The 22,963-nt window shown below is 44.3% G+C and overlaps 1 protein-coding gene across 7 annotated transcripts in view; it reads right to left on the bottom strand.

Moving 5' to 3' along the window:
* KIAA1210 (KIAA1210 ortholog) overlaps window positions 1-22,963 on the bottom strand; it is a 182,228-nt gene that overhangs the window by 82,056 nt on the left and 77,209 nt on the right. For 6 of the 7 annotated variants that reach the window (XM_056537764.1, XM_056537763.1, XM_056537765.1 and 3 more), the window contains one exon: window positions 5,764-5,840. In XM_056537764.1, coding sequence (XP_056393739.1) covers window positions 5,764-5,840 — 77 coding nt within the window. Of the gene's footprint in view, window positions 1-5,763; window positions 5,841-10,732; window positions 10,759-22,963 lie in introns of those variants that run through there. The other variant, XM_056537768.1, reaches the window with a different exon arrangement.

Here is a 22,963-nt window from a genome sequence, read left to right as displayed (position 1 = left end):
ATGTTTGGTGCCTGCTACTTTATGTGGGCAATGTTGGGGCTAATACTAGGCAACGCATGTCAGTGGGTCTAATACTATACAAAAAGTACGCGTGACATATTTATGCTAAAATTTTGTCCAGTCGAAAGAGCAAATGTGGAACAATTGGGGAGATTTATGAAAACCTGTCCAGAAAAAAAGTTGTCCAGCTGCCTATAGCAACCAATCAGCTCGCTTCTTTCATTTTTAACAAGGCCTCTACAAAATGAAAGAAGCAATCTGATTGGTTGCTATCGCAACTTTTCCTTTGCACCGGTTTTGATAAATCTCCCCCAATGTATTTGGGTATAGTGAGGACGCCCAGGTCCAAAATTTGCCCAGGGCTTATAGGGCTGTTGCCAGTAATCCAACAGCATCCTTATATTTTGTGTGTATACAAAATAAAATGTCTTAGGGTCCTCATGAACTGTATCACATGCACATACTAGCAATGGAGGAAAGCTGTACATTGAATTACAGCAGGAGTACATATCAGAGAATAATTCTACCGACAAGCCATATTTAACCGGCATTACATGTTGCATGTAGTTCCATGGATTTCACTTAACATGTCAAATCCTAAAAAGCCTCATCTTTAATCTCAGCATAATCAAGTGATGAACACTTAGAATGGGTTTGTCTTGTATCTACTACAATCTGTTCTATATACATAGTCCCTCTTCGGACCGGGTGACTTCAAAGAATAAAATACAGTAATCTACTGGGGAGTAAAACATGGACATGTACTAGGCAGCTGCAGCATTTGAAGCGAGTTTATACTCTGCATTCTTCTAAGTAGAGGACTTGGAATAAACAAGATAAAGTAAATAACATAGCTGACAGATGACAGTAAAGCCGTAGTCTTGTCCTGTTGGATCATATTCAGGATTTCTGCTGTTTGTGTGGTAAAGTATACTGTGGTTCTGGCATCTATCATCTGTGTCAGAAAACTCTGCACTAAAAAAGGTAGCAGAGAAGACAGACTCAACAGCTGTTTACAAGAGGCCACAGAACATTTAACTATGCTAGGAGCAAATATCTAGCCTTTTAGGTGATCACACAATTAAGATTATGATCGGCCACAATATGGCCAATGATTTGTAAATGTAATTGTTCCTCTGGCAGATTAGAGCAAAACTAACATTTCTCCTGCACTTAACCCAATAAGGGGGGGGGGGGGGGGGTGTTATAATGCGGTTGATTCGGATTAAAATGAGGTACAAGTCACCCGGATCCATGGTCCGGTTCCAGAAATAGACCAAATATTAGCCGGTATTGTTAATATTGTTAACAATATGCTTTACATAATAGAGGTGGACCCAGCATGGAGACAAGGGTGCTGGATATGTCCAATCCCACCCCCTTTGAGAAAAGCCAATTAACATATTAGCAATGCCAGCTAATAACTGGTTTATATCCGGAACCGGACCTCATTTTAATCTGCTTCACCCGCACTATAACCCTTCCATTGGATTTAGTGCGGTTAAACTGGCTGTCAGTTTGCCTTAAGGCACATAAAAAATATACAAAACGCTAGTGCACAGTGATGAACGATGAGGCTTTTATTGATCAATCATACCATGCACTGACTACAGCCGGAAATCCCCACATGACACATCACTATTTTGGCAGACAACGGGCTGTCTTCAGACATTGTAACTGATCATTCCCCTATCATTTTAAGATGATGATCAAAATAAGCAGACAACTTTTATCCTATGTATATTGTCTTCTTAAGTTTTATTGTCATTTCACAAAAAAATTTTGACGTGTCACAGAGACCTCTTAAAAGATTTTAGGTGTTCGCACCGCCATTGACCCCTAGAATGAGTCGGGAGAATTGCACAGCTGATCACTTTTCTTCCCAGCTCGCTGCAGGAGTTGAATTCTATAGTAAGTCTATGGATTCCATCTCCTGCAGTAAGAACAGGAGAGCTGACCTTAGCCTGTGCTTCCCCCAGTTCGCTCCAGTGATCGGTGGTGGTCTGAACACTCAGACCCTGACCAATCAAAACCTATGAATTCCTGACATGTGAAAACTTTTGTGAAATCATAAGAACACTTTAATCTATCCCAATTCAGGTAGAAACGACTCGCGGCACTCGAGTACTGATGAAATCCAAAATGTTTTGCAGCGGCTGCGGCTTCGACTGGTCCCTATGTTACTTCTCCTGTCTCTACCCATAAATACAACAGCACAATCATTGCACCAGCCCGACCATCATATTAATCCTATGGTAACTTATGCAACTACCAATTCACATAATACAAAAAAAAAACAAAAAAACAACAGTTAATAAAAACAGGTACCAGTATATTACCTCAATGCATTGCCAATGCATTGAGGTAATATACTGGTACAGTCATGGCTGTAAATGTTGGTACCCCTTAAAACATTTTCTAGAAAATTAAGTATTTCTCATAGAAAAGTATTGCAGTAAAATGTTTTGCTATACACGTTTATTCCCTTTGTGTGTAAAAGCAAATTGGACATAATGTCACACCAAACTCCAAAAATGTGCTGGACAAAATTATTGGCACCCTTTCAAAATTGTAGAAAAAGAAGATTGTTTCAAGCATGTGATGCTCCTTTAAACTCACCTGGGGCAAGTAACAGGTGTGGGCAATATAAAAATCACACCTGAAATCAGATAAAAAGGAGAGAAGTTCCCTTAGTCTTTGCATTGTGTGTCTGTGTGTGCCACACTAAGCATGGACAACAGAAAGAGGAGAAGAGAACTGTCTGAGGACTTGAGAACCAAAATTGTGGAAAAATATCAACAATCTCAAGTCCATCTCCAGAGATCTAGATTTGCCTTTGTCCACAGTGCACAACATTATCAAGAAGTTTGCAACCCATGGTACTGTAGCTAATCTCCCTGGGCATGAAGAGAAAAATTGATGAAAAGGTGTCAATGCAGGATAGTCCAGATGGTGGATAAGCAGCCCCAAACAAGTTCCAAAGATATTCAAGCTGTCCTGAAGGCTCAGGGAGCATCAGTGTCAGCGCAAACTATCCATCGACATTTAAATGAAATGAAACACTATGGCAGGAGACCCAGGAGGACCCCACTGCTGACACAGGGACATGAAAAAGAATGAATACATTTTGCCAAAATGAACTTGAGTAAGCCAAAATCCTTCTGGGAAACAGTCTTGTGAATGAGACCAAAATAAAACATATCATTCTACTGTTTACCGAAAATGGAATGAGGTCTACAAAGAAAAGAACACAGTATCTACAGTGAAATATGGTGGAGGTTCTATGTTGTTTTGGGGTTGTTTTGTTGCCTCTGCCTCTGACACTGAGTGCCTTGAATGTGTGCAAGGCATCGTGAAATCTGAGGATTACCAATGGATTTTGGGTCACACTGTACAGCCAGTGTCAGAAAGCTGGGTTTGCGTCAGAGTTCTTGGGTCTTCCAGCAGGACAATGACCCCAAATATACGTCAAAAAGTCAGAAATGGATGGCAACAAAGCGCTGAAGAGTTCTGAACTGGTCAGCAATTAGTCCAGATCTAAATCCTATTGAATACCTGTGGAGAGATCTTAAAATTGCTGTTGGGAAAAGGTGCCCTTCCAACAAGAGAGACCTGGAGCAGTTTTTTTTCACAGTACACACCACAGTGATCATCCCTCTCTCCTTCCAGCTTATGTGGTGTAAGAAGGCTCTAATACTACTGTGTGAGACCGGCGTGCGAATTTTCGCATATGCGAAAATGTACATATGCTAATTTTCGCATATGCGAATTTTCGCTTATACCAATTTTGTATATGCGAATTTTCGCATAAGTTAATTTTCGTACGCGAGAATATTACGAATATGCGAATATGAGTCCATATATTCGCGAATATTCACAAATTCGAATATGGCCTATGCCGCTCAACACTAGTGCCAACATTTACAGCCATGACTGTACCTGTTTTCATTAATTGTTGATGTTTTTAGTATATTATGTGAATTGGTGGTTGCATAACAGATATTGCTACCGCCTAAGTTGCCAAAGGGTTAATATGATGGTCGGGCAGGTGCAATGATTGTGCTGTCATATTTATGGGTGGAGACAGGAGAAGTAACGTAGGGACCAGTCGAAGCAGCAGCCGCTGTGAAACCGAAGTTGTCCCATCACTTTACCCCCTCCTGACGCTGTTTTATGTCTTTTGACTGGGAATAAAGTTTGGATTTCATCAGTACTCGAAGGCCGCAGGTTTTTTCTACCTGAATTGGAATATGTTACGTGCTGTCTTGCATCTATGACCACAGGCATTACTGATACCACGATATGAGGTTGGAGTCGAGCTGGACAAGCTCTCACAAAACCAGGTGAAGTAAGTAACACCCCAGCTGTGCCGATTGGACTTTGTTTTCTACAATTACACTTTAGTCTATGTTTGTCTGCTGTCTCTGCTCTACTTCAAAGCAAACCAACAATGGTCAGGCGGCAGGATATCTTTTTAACACTCAGCAAATGCATAGCCCGATACTTGTCTTGATTAGTATTCAATAGACTTATTTGCCAGAAGTCCAATAGACTTGCATGGGACTTCGGGCAAGCATGTCCCCTGATCACATTAGTCTTGGGAAACTCTCAGGCTACGCAGTTGCCCAGAATTTTAAAAACATATCCTGCTGCCAGGGGGTATGCTTCATAGAGGTCCTGTCACCATAAAAAAAGGTTATCTAGTTTCTCAGCATCAAGTTATGAAGCAGAAAGAGCAGAGCAGATTGGCATATATCTGTATGTGAAAAGATTTAGTATAACCTGGTCCCTATTGATTGAAAACCCTGACTTCTATTCTTAGGAGTCTAACGGACGGGGTCCCTCAATGATAGGATCACCCACTGGACTACTAACCACGCAAAGATCAGAGATTTCAGTAAAAAAGTTAAGTTATACTAAATATTTTCCCACAAAGATGCAGAGCAGAAAGAGCTGAGCATGTTGACAATATGCCAACACATTAAATCGCATTTTCCTCAAGTTCCCTTTAAAGGGGTTGTCCACTTTGTGATGAGCTAAGTACCCTTCTATTACCAAGGAATTGCCAAAAACTTCCACTGCTGAGACCTGCATCAGCTGTAAGAAGGGTGTTGGAAAAGTGCAGAGTCTAAGAGGTTTGTCTGGCAGGCTCTGAAAAAATTGTTCTAGCTGAAAGAAATCATCTGGACTGTCTGGGCCTGAGTCAGACCCCCAATGCACCAAAGAGCTAATCTGCATTTCGAATAAAAAAACTTTTTCCTGGATAATGATGCAGCACATCAAGATACTAAATGGGGTGTTCATTACACAATAACATCCTCTATTCAGCAATATCAGTGATTTAATCGTTTAAACAGGTGGTAGAATCCCTTTAAGGTAGAGTTGGCAGACCCTCATATACATTAGATGACTGATCGCTCAACAAGAAATATTCAGTGATTCAGTGTACCAGCTGATCTTCTAATGATTAAGGTCAACATAAATTCCCCACAGGGTACATAGGGACTTCCACATTAATTTCTAATAACACGTATACAGCAATGGGCAGTATAAAAGCAATGCTGAGGTTTCTAGGTTGTTAAATGCTGTTGTATCTTGGCAAACTTTATATACGGCATGTTACCCTAACCTGGTAAACAGAATAAATGAACAGGAGGTAGAACCATGAAAGAGCTGCTAATACATAAGCCTGACCTCAGTTCAAGCCATCCTATTGATTATGTAACCATTAAATAATTGTCAAAATACCACAAGGTGACTTACCAGAACATTCTTCATGGGTCTCCTCAGGCTCTACAGTCCGCGTTGCATCTGAAGTGTTTGCAGCCATAATTGCATCACTATTGGGAAGAAGAAGAAGAAAAAAGGGCCTTAAAAGGTATCGATATATATGGAAAATTCTCCTTCAAAAGTCCTGTTCAGAGCAGTGTTGATTGTTTGCAAACATGATGTGTGTACTAGTAAACATTTTCCTAGAAACCGTAAAGGAGTAAATCAAATCTTTCAGTACTTAGCTGCTGCTGTATACTACAGAGGAAGTTTTTTATTTTATTTTTATTTTTTTTATTTATTTTCTGTCTGACCACAGTGCTCTCTGCGGACACCTCTGTCCATGTCAGGAACTGTCCAGAGCAGAAACTAATCCCCATAGCAAACCTCCCCTGCTCCGGACAGTTCCTGACATGGACAGAGGTGTCTGCAGAGATCACTGTGGTCAGACAGAAAACAACTACAGTGATCCCTCAACTTACAACGACCTCAACTTACAATAGTTTTAGCATACAATAGTCTTTTCTGGACCATTGCAACTTGAAACCAGACTCAACATACAATGCTACGGACAGTCCAGATCTGCAAAACATGTCAATGGCTGGAAGATCTGACCAATCAGAATGGGCATTCACTGATTCAGACCCAACTGATGGCTACAAAAACGTCTCATTGCTAAGGGGTCACATAAGACACATCTCATGATTACAATAGCATTGGTTACAGGCCCATTTCTAAGCTTTTAAATGTTCCAGTGAGCACTGTTGGGGCCATAATATGGAAGTGAAAAGAGAATTAATCCACCAAACATTTGCCTCGACCAGGTGCTCCTCACAAGATTTTTGACAGAAGAGTGAAAAGAATAATCAGAAGAGATGTCCAAGGACCTCTTATGGAGAGCTTCACAGAGACCTGGAAATAGCAGGTACCGTCATCTCAAAGAAAACGGTAAGTAATGCCTGCCGCTGTCATGTCCTATATGCACGCTTACCAGACTCCATAGCTGAATGAAAAGCATGTTAAAGCTGGCTTGAAGCTTGCTACATAGTGTGGTTAGATGAAAGAAAGATCAAACTGTTTGGATGCCATAATACATGCAGTTGCTCATGGCAAGATTGCTTCTTTTGTTTCTAAAGAGACCTAGGGAAAAAGAAGCAATTTAATTGGTTGCCATAGGCAACTGCAGCACTCTTCCTCTACACAATTTTTGATAAATCTCCCCCCACACATTTGGAGGAGAAACAGCACTGCACATCACCCTATAAAAACACCATACCTACAGTGAAGTTTGGAGGTGGGAACATCATGGTTTGGGGATGCTTTTCAGTAAATGGTACTGGAAAACTTCACATAATTGAAGGAAGGATCAATAGTCAAATTTACCATTCTTGACAAAAAATCTGCTGCCATCTACATTAGACATTTGGTAGACAGAACAATGATCCCAAACACACACAAAAAAAAGAAGAAAAAAAAAGGAAAGTAAAGCTGCTAGAATAGCCCAGCCACTCACCTGACTTAGATCCCATTGAAGATCTATGGAAATAACTCAATTCATAGAATCATATAACTGCATAAGACAACATGTGACAGGATTACTCACAGGTCCTTGAGACCTCCAAAGGTCCTGTATACTCTCTAGACATAAGGATCCTGTCTATGCTCTTAAAAGGTACATACACCACATTTAATAAATTAACAGGAGAACAAGGGGAGTCCCTGCAGTGGAGCCCCCAGGTCACTGAGGGGCTCAACCTGACAGGGCCCACAGGTAGTACAGGAACGTGTACCTGTACTGGGACATCACAATGTAATAAAAAATAATAATAATCATTAAATGTCTGAACTATTAAAATATAAGGTAAGCTATATCGCACGGTCGATAACAAAAATACCAAAGCCCAAAATTGTCCATTTTTGGTAACTTCATATACAATAAAAAAAATTCAATGAAAAGTGTTCAAAAAGTCCCATCAAAACATAAATGGTACCAATAAAAACTACAGACCACAGGTACAAAAAATGAGCCCTCAAAACACCACCATATAAATGTGCCCTCAAACATCACCGTATGCGGGAAAAAAAAAGTTATAGGGGTCAGAAGAGGACAATTTTAGAGTACCTGTCATCATCTAAACTTTCCCTGATCCCCCTTCCCATCTGTCCCCTTCTCTAACTATGCCTATCCCTGTGTTTATTGAGGTTTAAAACGCTGTGGAAATACCTTTTTTATCCCTCTTCATTAGCTCAGGAGCACTGTCTTTCTGAGGGGTGGAAGGAGGCGGGTCCCGGCAGGCATGATGTCACATGATGCCTGGCTGGGACTCTGCTTCTGCCAGTCTTCCTGTATGCTGCTCTCCCTCTGCAGCAGTGTTTCCCAACCAGGGCACCTCCAGCTGTTGCAAAACTACAAATCCCAGCATGCCCAGACAGCCAACAGCTGCCCAGACATGCTGGGAGTTGTAGTTTTGCAACAGCTGGAGGCACCCTGGTGCTCTGCAGTGTGCATACAGACTAAGTACAGGTGAGGGATGGCATCCTCTGTCTCTCTCTCTCCTGTGTCTCTCTGCACTAAAAAGTCAATGCTGAGAACCAGGGGCTGAGGGAGCAATTACAGAGGCAGTGATTAAGATGAATGTCGGGGGGGGGGGGGGGGGGGGGGGGGTACAGAGCAGGGAGTGCAGTGAGATAATACAATGTATAAGATAACGTGTGGTGAGGGGGAGGTGACTGGCTGTTATATGAGAGGCATGTGCAGGCTTGTAGCTCACAGTACTGAACTTCCGGTGGAAGGACCAGAGCCCTTCAGCATTAGTCCTAAAAGCTGTACACTTACTATGAAAAGCATAGGATGCTGCTTTCAGACCAGGCATAGAAGAGTGACCCCTAGTGGCCAAAAGTATAAAATGAAAAAACTGGTATAAATATGAATATTTTTTAATGAAGATACCGTATTTATCGGCGTATAACACGCACTTTTTAGGCTAAAATTTTTAGCCTAAAGTTTGTGTGCGTGTTATACGCCGATACACCCCAGGAAAGGCAGGGGGAGAGAGGCCGTCGCTGCCCGCTTCTCTCCCCCTGCCTTTCCTGGGGTCTAGAGCGCTGCTGTCGGCCCTTTTCACCCCCTGGTTATCGGCGCCGCTGCCCGTTCTGTCCCCCTGACTCCTGCCAGGGAGAGAGAAGCGGCGCCGACAGCCAGGGGGAGAGAAGGGGCAGCGGCACCCATTGCCGGCGCCGCTGCCCCGTTGCCTCCCCCCATCCCCGGTGGCATAATTACCTGAGTCCGGTCCGCGCTGCTCCGCTGCTCCAGGCCTCCGTCGTGCGTCCCCGGCGTCATTGCTATGCGCTGAACGGCGCGGCGCATGACGTCAGTGCGCCGCGCCGCGCATAGCAACGACGCTGGAGACGCACGACGGAGGCCTGGAGCAGCGGAGCAGCGCGGACCGGACTCAGGTAATTATGCCACCGGGGATGGGGGGAGGCAACGGGGCAGCGGCGCCGGCAATGGGTGCCGCTGCCCCTTCTCTCCCCCTGGCTGTCGGCGCCGCTTCTCTCCCCCTGGCTATCGGCGCCGGCACCGATAGTCAGGGGGACAGAACAGGCAGCGGCGCCGATAACCAGGGGGTGAGAAGGGCCGACAGCAGCGCTCTAGACCCCAGGAAAGGCAGGGGGAGAGAAGCGGGCAGCGACGGCCTCTCTCCCCCTGCCTTTCCTGGGGGTATATCGGGGTATACACGCGCACACACGCACCCTCATTTTTTCATGGATATTTGGGTAAAAAACTTTTTTTACCCAAATATCCGTGGTAAAATGAGGGTGCGTGTTATAGGCCGGTGCGTGGTATACCCCGATAAATACGGTATATTACAATATCTCTTCATTAATGATTATGAACAACATATTAAAAGTTTTTGTTGATGACAGGTACTCTTTAAACATACTAATTTTGGTGCATGCAATTATAATTTTTTTTAATAAAGCCTACATTCATTGGGTATCCTCGTGACTGTATGGATCTACAGAATAAAGATAAGGTGTCATTTTTACTGAAAATTGCACTGTGTAGAAATGGAAGCCCCTCAAAATTTACAAAATGTTGTTTTTTTTTTTATTTTATTTCACCTCACAAATTTATATTTTGGGATTTTTTTGGTAGATTTTGTCATTGAATGATTGACGTCATTACAAAGTACAATTGGTGATGTAAAAAAACAAGCCATTAAATGGGTCTGTAGGTGCAAAATTGAAAGAGTTACAATTTTTATAAGGAGATGAGGAAAAAACTTAAGTGCAAAAACGAATCGCCGGAGAGAGGAGAGACAGAAACAGAAAGACAGAGATAAGGTGGCATATTCAATACTTATTTTACCTGCTGTACAATAACCAGCTGGTATAGCTGGAAATGCTGTGCCAGCAAATCCCTAAAGTCAGCAGTCCTCCTGATCACATGTGGGCAGATCCAGGACTGTCACCAGAGCTGATCTGTCACATCTGTTCTGTGCTCAATGCAGAAAACTTGCAGCTACAGTACAGTATTTTAGGTGCTCCACAAAGAATGTGTGTTCCTAAAAAATATTTCAGGATTTGTTTATTAGTCTTGAGGTTTGCATTGAGCCTGACATAAACCAGGAGACACTACACATATGATGTCAGTCCCAGAGAGTAGCAAGACCTATATTTATGCATGTATTCTGTGCAGGCAAGCAGTGTCAGAATTTCTGCCTATTTGGTAATATTCTCCCAATATTTTCCCAACATATAAAAGGCAACTTTCTGGGTCAGACTGAGCAGTCGGACATGGTCATAGGGCCCACCCGCTACCCTTAGAGACCCAGTCCTTGTGACCCACAGAAAGGGGCCCTGCTGCAGTCTGTCACCCTCCTGCTGCAGCATTCCACCCATCACTGTGTATCACCAAACCTCCCCCGGCACTGTCTGCACTCTCAAGGACTCTGCTCACTATGGACTCCAGGCTGCTTCTTCTTCTGTTAGAACCGAGGAGAAGGGGTGGGGAAGAGAGCATAGAGCCGTCTGAAGGGTATGACCTGCAGGGCACAAGGCTATAATCTCAAGACATTTACACCTTATGTGGCTGATATTCTCTGCAAATTTTCTTAAGGGGGCCTGCACAGGGAAGGTAGTTCTTGGCACTGGGCAGGGGTGGACTGAGAAGTAAGGCACTTTAGACACGGTCCGAAATGTAGGGGTAGGGCAAGGAAGAGGTGGGGCCAGGGGTGGCGTATCGCAGGGAGCCCTTCCTTTATTTAGTCCAGGGGCCATTAATATTGTCAGTCTCCCCTTGGCCACTATTATATATTAGCAAATGTGTGGTAGCCCTTGGGGGGGGGGGGGTGTATGGTAGTTGGGGTGTTTCGGTAGATGAGGGGTTAAGGTTCGTGACGTCAGGCTGAGGGCTAGTATGCTGAGGTAATTCTCCGGCCTATCGCCGCCCTTCCCAGTAACGATAGGTGCAAGCATAAAATGACTGTAGGTCCACAAGGTACTTGAACTTGGATGTACTGCAAGCCTTTAAGTAAAGTTTATCCAATGCACAATAACAGTCTCATGCAAACAGTCTCTATATAGTTCAGTGACTGACAGTTGTTGCGGACCTTGAATTGTATTATAAGTCTCTGAATTTAGGGTTAATTTTGAAGATCCATCCGGATTTAGGGGATAGATAAGGTCCGGTGCTTGGGGACTGATACACTCACGGTTAAGAAGAAATCAGCCGTCGCCGCAAGGCTAGGGCCTAAAGTCACTGATGATAGCAGCGCAGATCCTTCCCTGTCAACAGCCCACGAGGAAAGAGAGCTAACAATGGCCGCCGCTCCCTTATATGGGCAGGGGCGGGGGTTGTTCTGATTGGTCCGAATATCTGTCACTCACCGTCACAAAGAATGATGGGTGCAATACGTCACAGGGACCTCCAAAAGGTCCTTAAGCAAAAACCATAGAGCCCAGGATCTAGCGGTATACCTTCGGGTGGTATCGAGGATAAACCAAGCCCTGGCGTCTGGAATACAAGGGGTTAATGCCATCTGCCCCTAGGGTAACAACATCTGCCCTCATCACACCCAGTTACCACAACTTTTGGCATCACGAACAGGATACGGGTGTGCGCCTTATGCCACAAGTCCTTCCCCTAGTCTGAACTGTGTCCAATATTGTCTGCAAAAACTGCATGCCGATGCGATTTAAGTCTGCGCCAAAAAGTGTATGGGACTTTGCAAGTGAAAAGTGTTTTACTCGTGGCACTTGTGACACAAAGGGGGAGGTGAAGAAAAGACTATTTGCCATCCTGGATTGTAGAGAGTCGGTACCTAAAGGGTTAATTGGGTCTGGTGTTTCCCACGAGCGGTCGCACCTCCTCCCCATTAGGCCACAGCGGTGATGCCTCTCCAGCACAGTGAGGAGGAACCATAGAGCTGCACTGTGTTGCACAGGGGAAGATTTGCCGACCAGACCAAAACAAGAAGTTTCCTGGGCGCACCAATATAGGAGGTTTCGGCGGCTGCGTCAGGCTCGGCTGTCTTCTATGAAGCACCCGCTGCAGCGCAGACTCTGCAAATGCCAAGGATTACCAGTATCAAGTCTCCGGTGCCAGGAACTATCAGCATTAACCCACTAGTGTCCGGTGCACTTCAGCAATTATCTTAAAGGGGAAAGCACCTTATTCTTCTTAAAGTGACAGAGCACTCAAAATTCAACAAGATGTCAGAACCCAGCTCTCCAGATCAACCATGTGACAGTGCCCCTCCATCTCCAGCAGCGGGATCATCACCTGCCACAGCGGCCAGAATGTTGTAAGTCCTGCCTGCAATCCACATCAACAACCCTGGTGTTCCAGTGTCTGCACCGGTATTCATGGGGAACCCTGTCCTCCCTACCTACAATGGAGACCCCTTCACCCTGAGGGATTTCAAAGAAAGGATCCAGAGTTTGTCTTTTACTCTTTCCCCCCTAATCAACGGGTGCAATTGCTCACAGGACAACTACAGGGCCCAGTGTTAGAGGAAGTCTGCACATGGCCAGCCTCAGAGAAGGCAACTGTAGAGCAGATCTTTGAAGGGCTGTATTAGGTATGAGTCACATTCTCCATCAGAGGTATGTCTCCGGCTGTATGAAAGGCGATAGAAGCCAGGTGAGACCTTGAGAGCATATGCCATAGCCCCACAGAATGCCCTAGAGACTGTTCAAAAATTAGATAGTATAACTCCTGAACAGGGCAACAAGGTGTTAATGGACAGATTTATTGATGGGGCTCATAATAAGTGGGACATAGTCCAGCTGCGAATGTTAGTTGTCCAAAACCCCAACTTGTCATTCCCAGCTTTCAAGAGACTGGCTATCCAAGTGACTGGGTCCGGGACTGAGTTAGAGGAAGCTTGTCCACCTGTCCATGAGCCCTTAGGGGCGGTAGCCAGACCTATACCACCACCATCACCAGCCCCTGCCCCAATGTCACCTGCTTTGCCAGTCACCGCAGCCTCAGATTTACAAAGTGTTAGGAGGGATATTGAACAACTGACTAAGGCTGTGAAGGAGCTTGCCACCTGGTCCGACCCACCTGATCGTGAATCGCTCCTGCATAGAAAACCTGCCCCTGCTTCTGCTCCCCGCAATTTCAGAGTGTCAGGGACTCAAATACCCTTTTGTATCTATTGTAATAAACCAGGACATTGGAAAATGCAGTGTTTGGATTTAACCGGAGGTCGCGCACCGGCCCTCAGGAAAACAGTCATCAGGTCCATTACACGAATGACCTCAGTCAGGACTCTCACTTTATGTTGCCACCTGGCCCTATGTAAATTATTGAAGAAGGTGTATCATTGGAGGCATTGATAGATACAGGGTCACCGGAGGATGTGAACCGGAGGATGTTAAAGGGGTATTCCAGGAATTTTATTTTACTTGACAACGCTACAGGGGCTGTAAAGTTAGTAGAGTTCATAATATAGTGTCTGTACCTGTGTGTGACAGTTTTCTCACAATTCTTCTGTGATTTTGACCCCAATATTAATTTTTATCATCACACAAAAGTTGTCTCAGATTTTTCCTAAGTTTTTGCAATGCGGCCGAGACCTGACTCACTAGTCAGCTGATGACAGGGAGCCCGTCTGCTTCAATGGGTAGAGGGATCGCTTTGTGGGAGAGGGGTCAATCTGCAACTAATGAAACAGCTGTAGGCACCCTGATTGAAAACCACAGGTCTTTTGAATGGATACAGCTCATTTATGTTTCAATGGGTGGGGTGGCTGATGTGTGGGAGGGAGGAAAAATGGAATTGTGGGATTTGTAGTAAAAAAATATAAGTCAAAAAGGAAATACCAGTTCACAAAAAGCTAGCCACAGTATTATGGTAATCTCACAAAATAGACATTTAGCCCCAAAACAAGTACAGATCCTTCCTAAGCATGTCCATTACAGTCTGCCAGGTATATACTAAAATCACCTTATGGTGGATAACCCCTTAAACTTCAGAGTATTTGCCTGTAATGGGCAACCAGTCCTCAGACATGAATACTGGGAGCCAACCATTCATTTGGGAGAGCATTTACTTAGCGGGCAGGGAGTGATTGTAACTAATGTGACAGATAAGGGGTCTAACAAATTTATACTGGGGATGAACATTATGAAAAACTGTTTTGTTGAAATGGTAGATGCCTTGCATGCCTCTCTTCCCCATATGTTCCCTTCAGGCCAGCGGGCTGCGCAGCACCACTTAAAAGTTCTACAAGCGGAGCAGAAGTTTGCCAACAAGCAAGGTGAAATGTGCAGAGTTTGAGTACAAGATATCCGGTCGGTGACCTTGCAACCCAAGACAGAGACTATCATCTGGTGTCGTGCACATCCTGGAGTCAAGAATAGAGACTATTCAGTCCAAGTGGCTGAAGGATCCTGTACGAGTCCTCCCAAGCCCTGATGGGAACAACTCCAAGTTGGAGACGACACTACCCCAAGGGATCAAGTCAAGGGAGTCATCAATGTCACCAAAAGATACCATTAAGCTTTTAGCAAACACCCCACAGATTGCGGGCATATGTCCATTATCAAACACTGAATCCTCACAGGCAACAGCCCACCTATCAAAAAAAAACACCGCCCGGTCGCGCCTGGCATGTAGCAGACTATCAAGAAGATGCTGGCTGACATGAAAGAGGCATACGTCATCTAGGAAAGTCAGAGTCCCTGGGCGGCGCCACTTGTCCTGGGAAAGAAAAGAAAGACTGAACCATCCGCTTCTGTGTCGACTACAGGAAACTGAGCAATGTCACACATAAGGATGCTTGTCCTCTGCCAAGGATGGAGGAGTCACTCACAGCCCTTGGGTCTGCTGCTTACTTCTCCACCCTGGACTTAACCAGCGGATATTGTCAAGTGCCCATGGCCGTGAAAGACCGGGAGAAGACCGCCTTTGTGACACCCATGGGACTTTGAGTTTAAAAGTAAGCCGTTTGGGCTATGTAATGCCCCTGCTACGTTTCAGCATTTGATGGAAAGGTGCCTGGGCCATCTTAATTTTTAAAGTGTCCTATTGTACCTGGACGATGTCATTGTGTATTCCAAGTCCTACCAGGAACACCTCAGTCATCTGTCAGATGTCTTCCAAGTCCTGATCAAGCAAGGGTTGAAGATCAAGCCGTCAAAGTGTCACTTGCTCAAACCTCAGGTACACTACCTGGGTCATGTTGTCAGCACCGAGGGAGTCCAGCCCAATCCTGAAAAGGTGGAAGTTGTCAAGAACTGGCCTACCCCACGCACAGTGAAAGAGGTCAGGAGCTTCCTGGGATTTGCCAGCTACTACCGCCGCTTCATTCCCCACTTCACCAAGATTGCAGAACCCCTCACAGCTCTCTTACGGGGTACGGCGAAGGAGAACTACAATGGGAACCTACCTGTTCAATGGGCCGAAGAGCAAGAGACAGCTTCCGAGCTCTTAAACGTCTGCTGACAGAACCACCCATCCTGGCATACCCAAACTACAGTCAGCTGTTCCGGTTATATACCGATGCCAGTTTCGAAGGTCTGGGAGCTGTCCTGTCCAAAGTCCAGGAAGGGCAAGTGCGAGTAGTTGCCTATGCCAGTCATAACCGCGGGAAGCAGAGAAGAACGATGCAAACTACAGCTCATTCAAGTTAGAACTTCTTGCCCTGGTATGGGCCGTGACCAAAAAGGTCAAAGACTACTTGACTGCCATGCCATTAACTACGACCTGAATAATAACCCGTTGGCCCACCTGAACACTGCCAAGTTGGGTGCCATCGAACAACATTGGGCTTCAAGATTAGCCAATTACAGTTTCACCACCAAGTACAGAAGCGCCAAGTCGAATGTTAATGCCGATGTACTGTACTGTTAATGCCGATGACCAGTCAAAGACGTGTGGGAGGATATGGAGATGGCCCTATTTTATCAATGGTTTGTGAACCAGAATGTTGTGACCGCCCAGATGGATGGTGAACCCAGGTCCGAAAAGGTTAAAGACCACCTGTACACCTGGAAGACTCTTCAAGATGAAAGTCGAGTCATGGGGATCTGTTGGACTACTTTCTGGTAAAAAAGGTACCAACCCGTCTATGCCAGGCCCAGTGGGATTATGAGCTGAGACGTCTGTGGCGACAGAGGAAGCGACTGTTTGGGCACAAAGGGCTAAACACTGTGTTATTTTTTCTGTGTTCACCTGTGCAAGTGATGTAGATAGACCACGCCCAGACCCTCCGCCCCTTATTGTTTGGGGAGGTACCTGACGTGGTCTGCTCTATAAAAGACTGGCGCTGATGTACAGACTTTGTATGACTAAGGCTCATCTTTGAGCCGAAACGCGTCACCCGTGTCTGCTGTATCCATGTTTCCTGGGTTTTAATCAATAAAGCTAATTCGTTTTACCTATTTTGCGCTGGACATTTGACCTTCTTTCTGTACCTGTTTGGCGCTGCCCATGCCAGTCCGTGCGCACGGTGCTTGAGGAAGAGAGCTGGACCTACATCTAAACAAAGGGCTGTTGTGCCGAAATTCTTTGGATCTGGTTTCTGGTGATAGTCTTCATCAGATTCTGGTTCCCGAAGGAGAAGCGGCAATGGTCCTCAACGCTTACCATGATCAGTCGGGACACTTTGGAGTCCATAAGACCAAAGCTACTGTCAGGCGAAGATTCTATTTGATCGGAATGTGGAGTGACATTGAGAAATGGTGCAGTGAATGTGCTGTCTGTAATGTCACCAAGAACATGCGCAAGGACGCAAGAGCACCCCTCCATTCAATCCAGAGCAAAAGGCCTAACCAGTTGGTCGCGCTAGACCATGTCAAGTTTTCTCCTACCTGGTCCGGGTACACTTATGCTCTCACCACTACTCTAAATGGATTGTCGTTGTCCCCATCAAAGATCTTACAGACAAGACAGTGGCCCAGATGTTCTACTCCAATCGGGTGCAAACCCTTGGGTGTCCGGAGTCTGTTCTAATAGAACGGGGAACGGACTTCGAGGCCCAACTCTTCCAAGAGTTGTGTCAATTCCATGCCTGCAAGAAACTCTGTACTACTGCTTATCACCCCCAGGGGAACGGGCTCTGTGAACCATCAACCAGGTCTTTATCCACATGTTGCGTGCCGCCTCTGTGTCAAGACAAGAAGAGTGGCCCTGACTGCTGCCCGAACTATTGGAGATCTATAATAACACAGTCCACTGTTCTACGGGGTACACCCCTTTCTACTTGATGATGGTGCGCCATGGACAGCTGCCTAAAGACCAAACATTTGGGCTCCAAGCCCCATTCAACAACTCGCCATAAGCCTCCCTGGAGTGGGTCTCTGACCATCAGAGAAGAATCCAAGAGGCCAAAGAAATTGTTCGCAAGAAGATGGGCAAGGCCCAGCAAAGACAACAGGAGGATTAGAATAGTTATTTCTCTGCCAAACCTCTTCGGTTGGCCGATGAAGTGTGGCTGCGGAAGTTTCCAAGGACCCACAAGTTAGACTCTATCTGGGAGACAGAACCGTACTCTGACGGCCATACCCTATCCGGACTCTGATGTATACTAAGTACAAAAGTCTGGGTATAATCCACAAGTTGTTAACCGAAACCAAATCAAGTTGTGTCAGCCAGCGATCTTCTGTGTCTCACATACCCCGGGGCTGGTTCAACCAACACTAGTCTCCTCAAAGGCCCAGTCTTGTCACCATTGGCTCCGGCCTATGCGGAGGGGGCTGAAATATAATGGCAAAGGGTGGAGGGGGGGTTGAAATATAATTGCACAGGGGGAGGGGGGGGCTCGAATATAATTGCACAGCGAGCATCATAGAAGGAGGAATATAATGGCACAGGGTGTGGTAAAGGGGGAGGGGGATGAACTAGCACAGGATGGTAGCAGCTTTTCTAAGGTGGATACTGGTACTTCATTGCGCATTGTCGACATGCAACGCGAAGCATGCAATTGGCAGGGTAGCAGGGAGTGTGTCACCAAATTATGAAAGGGCATCACCATGAAAAGTTTGGCTTAGAGAGTATAATTGTTTAAATGGGAGCCCTACCTGCCTACCTGATGGGGGTCATATCTATCTGGGGGCCTGTCTACCTACTCGGGGAGTTCTACCTAATGGGGGTCATTTCTATCTGGGACACTGTCTGGGAGCCCTACCTTTTTACCAACTGGGGAAACCTATATCTGGGGCCCTATTTACATACTAGGGGAGCCCTTCATGCCTGCCTACCTGATGAGGGGATGTACCTACCCGATTAAGGGACATACCTACCTTAAGGGGCAACTACCAATTTAATGGGGCAGACTTACTTATCAGGGGCCTGCCCACCTAATGGGGTGACATACTGGTCTGCCTATTAAGTTTCTATTAATAAAGACCTTATTTACACACTATTTTGGTTGAAATTATTTTATATACCTGGACAAGTGGTTCATCATGAGGGACAAGTAGACAGTGTTCCGTTTTACCGTAGTACCTTGGACAAGCAGTTTTTTTTTTCCCACACCCCTGGTTATACCATGTGATATGTCATGTGATTGTTACCCAGGAGGTACCAGTGACCAGGTGATCCCAAGAGTGACCTATGGGCTCCCTGCTAGTCTCCCCCATATAAGCCCTGGGTGGAGCTTCTCTCTCTTTGAGCTCTGCTCTTCTGCTAAGCTGAGGTCCAGTGCAGTCGTGCCTAGTGTGTGTGTCCAGAGTGTTGGAGACCTCAAAATCCAGTCCTGCAGACACCATCAAGTCAAGTAAGCTAAAGTCACAGCTTTATGAGTCAAGTCAGTACCTGTCATCTCAAGTCAGCGTGGTCTGCATTCAATTGTCCAGTCCTGCTACAAGTCCCAGAAAGCTATTAAGGTCTCTGCGTCACTGGTCACCTCCGTGGGCCCTGGCTGAACTGTATAGACTTTACCATCTGTCTACCCTCAGTAAAGCTAACTTGGCGTCAGAGTCTTTATTGTCCCCGTGCCTGTAGAAGTCATGTGTGTGACATAAATCCTTTACTATGAATTTTGTAGCGTATTTACCATAGGTTTCACCCTTCTAAACTAAAAAGGGGGGAAACAATTACAAATCGAACAAATCTTCAACATAATAGACATGATGCAGAGTTAAAAACCTGAAGCATGTAAATCTTTCTGTGCAGAAAAAATCTGCAGCGAGTAGGGCGAGATTCTTATTCCACTTGCTGGCTCTAATCTGCGGCAAAGAATAAATCTGAAGCTTTTTTCCCCAATGTGAATTCATCCACACACTTTATTAGTTGAGTGAAGAGATAATATAGTGGCAGTGAATATGGTTTATCCTAAGTTACATGAAAACACCAGGTAATAGGAGGATCTGCTGTTTGTATGTTCTCCCACATTGTTTGCATCAATAAATGATTGCATTTCCTTCATGTACTACAGTTCGTTACCTTTTACATTCCAAAAATAAATATTACAGATTTATTGAGTTTCTGCGAGTGTGCTTTTAAGTAACACATCATGCTGAATGATTCTGCAAAAAAACCTGATGATAATAGAGGAGGATCGATAGTGATGATAATAATTAGGAATAATAATCATAATAATAATAAGATTCCCATACAGATGTGTCCTGTCGCTGTTTGCTTCCATGGAAAAAAAAAAAAAAAAACTGTATGTGTCTGGATACTATTTTTGAAAGGAGAAATTTACACTGCCAGACGAATACTGAATGCAGCATAGAACTATAATTTAAGATGTCAACTGTTCGGCTGAATTCACATCACTATTTCTCCATCCGACTTTAGTACACGATTTTATGACTTAAAATCGTTTGAAATCGTATATAAAAAGTCTGATCCATTGACCTCCATTAATAAATCAGATCCATTACACACATCCGATTTGATCCGCATCCGATTTCACACGAACAAAAATCGGATCAAATCGGATGTGTGTAATAGATCCGATTTTTTTATGGAGGTCAATATTATATACGATTTCATACAATTTTAAGTTATAAAATCGTGTACTCCAGTTGGATGGAGAAATCGTGATCTGAATGCAGCTTTAGTATACAAAGTTGGACACCTGAAGTACCTGAAAATGGTCTTGGGCTATATTTACAAATACCCTTTTTGTCTTAAGAAAAAGTGAGTCAATTGGGCTATGAATGTTCTGTGGAAACCCACCCTTTAGGTTACTATGATGGCCAGATCCCCACTGCTCCTTCATCCTCCCACAGCTCCTCATGGGCGTGTTTACACAACGCTGTCACAGAAAAATATGATAAAGTGATAATTTCACAATACACCACACTATGCAGTAAACAAGGAAATTACTGTGGCACCATTATTAAAATGTAACCTTTAACATATGCTCAGATAAAATATCTTATACCACAAAATAAACAAACCGAAAGCAAAAAAGCTTATAAAATGTCCATAAACCTATGGGTCCATATACGATCATTCTAAATAAAAGATAAGGTATATGGAGCACCCAGGTCACATGTTCGCATGACAATGGCTCTGCACCTAGGTCTCAGAAAAGTACAAATCACCCAGTATAATAATTATTGGCATAGACTTAAGAAGCAACCAGTGAAGTCAATGGGATCTTTGAAAGCTTTAGGGCTTTTTTTTTTTTTTTTTTTTTTTACTATATTCAGATATTAGTCCAATTCTGTGCTAGAAAGTGTTAACAAGCTACAATAGTTTCTCAAGCTCCTCTGTCTGGTTGTAATGAAGAGCAGCTGGCTGGGATGAATTGTTTTTCGAACATGTAACAAGAGGAAATGCCTTTGGTGCAAAGGGTCACGTTCGGTCTGTAATTACACAGAAGAGGAGAAATAAAACACATGCTTACAATAGACAAGTATTTTCTACACCAGCCCAGGCCATGGTTTATTACAGGTCATGCTAATGACTCAGCTAATATAGAAACCTCTACATCATAAACATTTTACTGCTTAAAAAACTTCTACTATACTAGAGCACAACAATTGAGCTGACCTGATCCACATACCTTTCACTTCAACTAGCATAAGAGAAGCTTTGTTGTTACAGTAGCATCAGGTAAAGGGAGTAACATGCAGGGTTATCGCCTTGCAGCTATGAAGGATGTCTAGACATCGACATGGGAGGTATAGCTCTTCTTCCTTTAGTATTCTTAGGGCAAGACTTACTTATGTAATGGATAGCCTGCACCTCAAAAAAAAATCCCATTTAAACTCCAATCAAAACTTTACTTTTCATTGTCCGAGCATGCTGGGAGTTGTAGTTTTGCAACGTCTGGAGGCACCCTGGTTTGGAAACACTGCCATATAGAGTTCCGGCTGATCTGTTTTGCTCAAAGAGGACTGTCCGAATAAGATACAATAGTAGAAAAGAAATTCCCAAAGTATACCAAAAAGGTTCCTATTCATTAACAGAGATACAGCTGGTAGGGAGTCCTTAAAGGGGTTCTCCACCCCTAGACATCTTATCCCCTATCCAAAGGATAGGGGATAAGATGTCTGATCACAGGGGTCCCGCCGCTCAGGACCCCCGTGATCTCCCTGCTGTTCGTTTAGAGCATTGGTTGCAGCACCAGAGACTTGTGACGTCATGTCACACCCCGCTCGTGATGACACGGCCACGCCCACTTAATGCAACTTACATTGAGGGGGCGTGGCTGTGATGTCACGAGCAGGTGCGACCATGACATTACAAACCCCCGCCCTGCATCGCCAGTCATCCAGCACGGAGCGAAGTTCGCTCCGTGCACCGGATGTCTGGGGTGCCGCAGCCAAGATCCCAGCAGTGGGACCCCCACGATCAGACATCTTATCCCCTATCCTTTGAATAGGGGATAAGATGTTTAGGGCGGAGTACCCCTTTAAAGGAAATGCTCCCTGTGCCAAATTATATAATATAACTAGCTTCCAAAGACGAATTTCGAATCCCACTCTAGTGCCACCTATAGGCTCTGTATTTTGCATCAGGATTTGGGAGCCCAAACCAGGAATGGGTCCAAAACATGGAAAAGTTATGCAGGAGAATTAGATTGGCCCTTACCAAGTGTAAAGAGCTCACAGAGCAAGCTGCAGAGGCTGTACAAGCAAAACAAGAAGAGAATGTTTTTGCACCATAAGGAAAAAAAAAAAAAACATGGATTTTGTAAAAGGTGTCCACAGCTTTTACATAGTCTTGTAACATCACTCGGGACACAGGGGTGTGGAAATTTAACAAAAAACTACTTGTCCATGGGACTAAAACGGAGCAAAATCTACTTGTCCCTCATGACGATCCACTTGTCCGGACCAATTTTTGCTTTTACACTCTCATTTTTTCCTCCTCGCCCTATAATAGCCATAACTACCTACTATAATGATACCTTTGAAATTTTCAATAACATATTCTCAGAACCAAAAAAAGAGAAAATTATATATATAATCAGTGAAGTGAAATTGAAATAGTAAAAGATAATTTAGCAAATTTGGTGGTTTTCTTTTCTACGCCATTTACCTTGTGGTGGAGATAACATGTTGTTTTGATACTGTAGGTCGCCTGATTACAGCAATACCAGATTTGTATAGTTTCAGACATGTTTTAACTAATTTAAAAAACATTTGGCACTTTTTCGAATTTTTTTTTATTGCCATTTTTTTACCCCTGTTTCTTTAAAAAAAATTAAATACATTTGCATACCAGGCTGTATGAGGGCTCATTGTTTTGAGTCATAATCTGTTTTTGTATCGGTAG

The sequence above is a fragment of the Hyla sarda genome, chromosome 9 (genome assembly GCF_029499605.1).
Source record: "Hyla sarda isolate aHylSar1 chromosome 9, aHylSar1.hap1, whole genome shotgun sequence".
NCBI classification, from domain to species: Eukaryota; Metazoa; Chordata; class Amphibia; order Anura; family Hylidae; genus Hyla; species Hyla sarda.
Note: the sequence above shows the minus strand (reverse complement) of the source record. Positions and strands in the feature narration are given on the sequence as shown.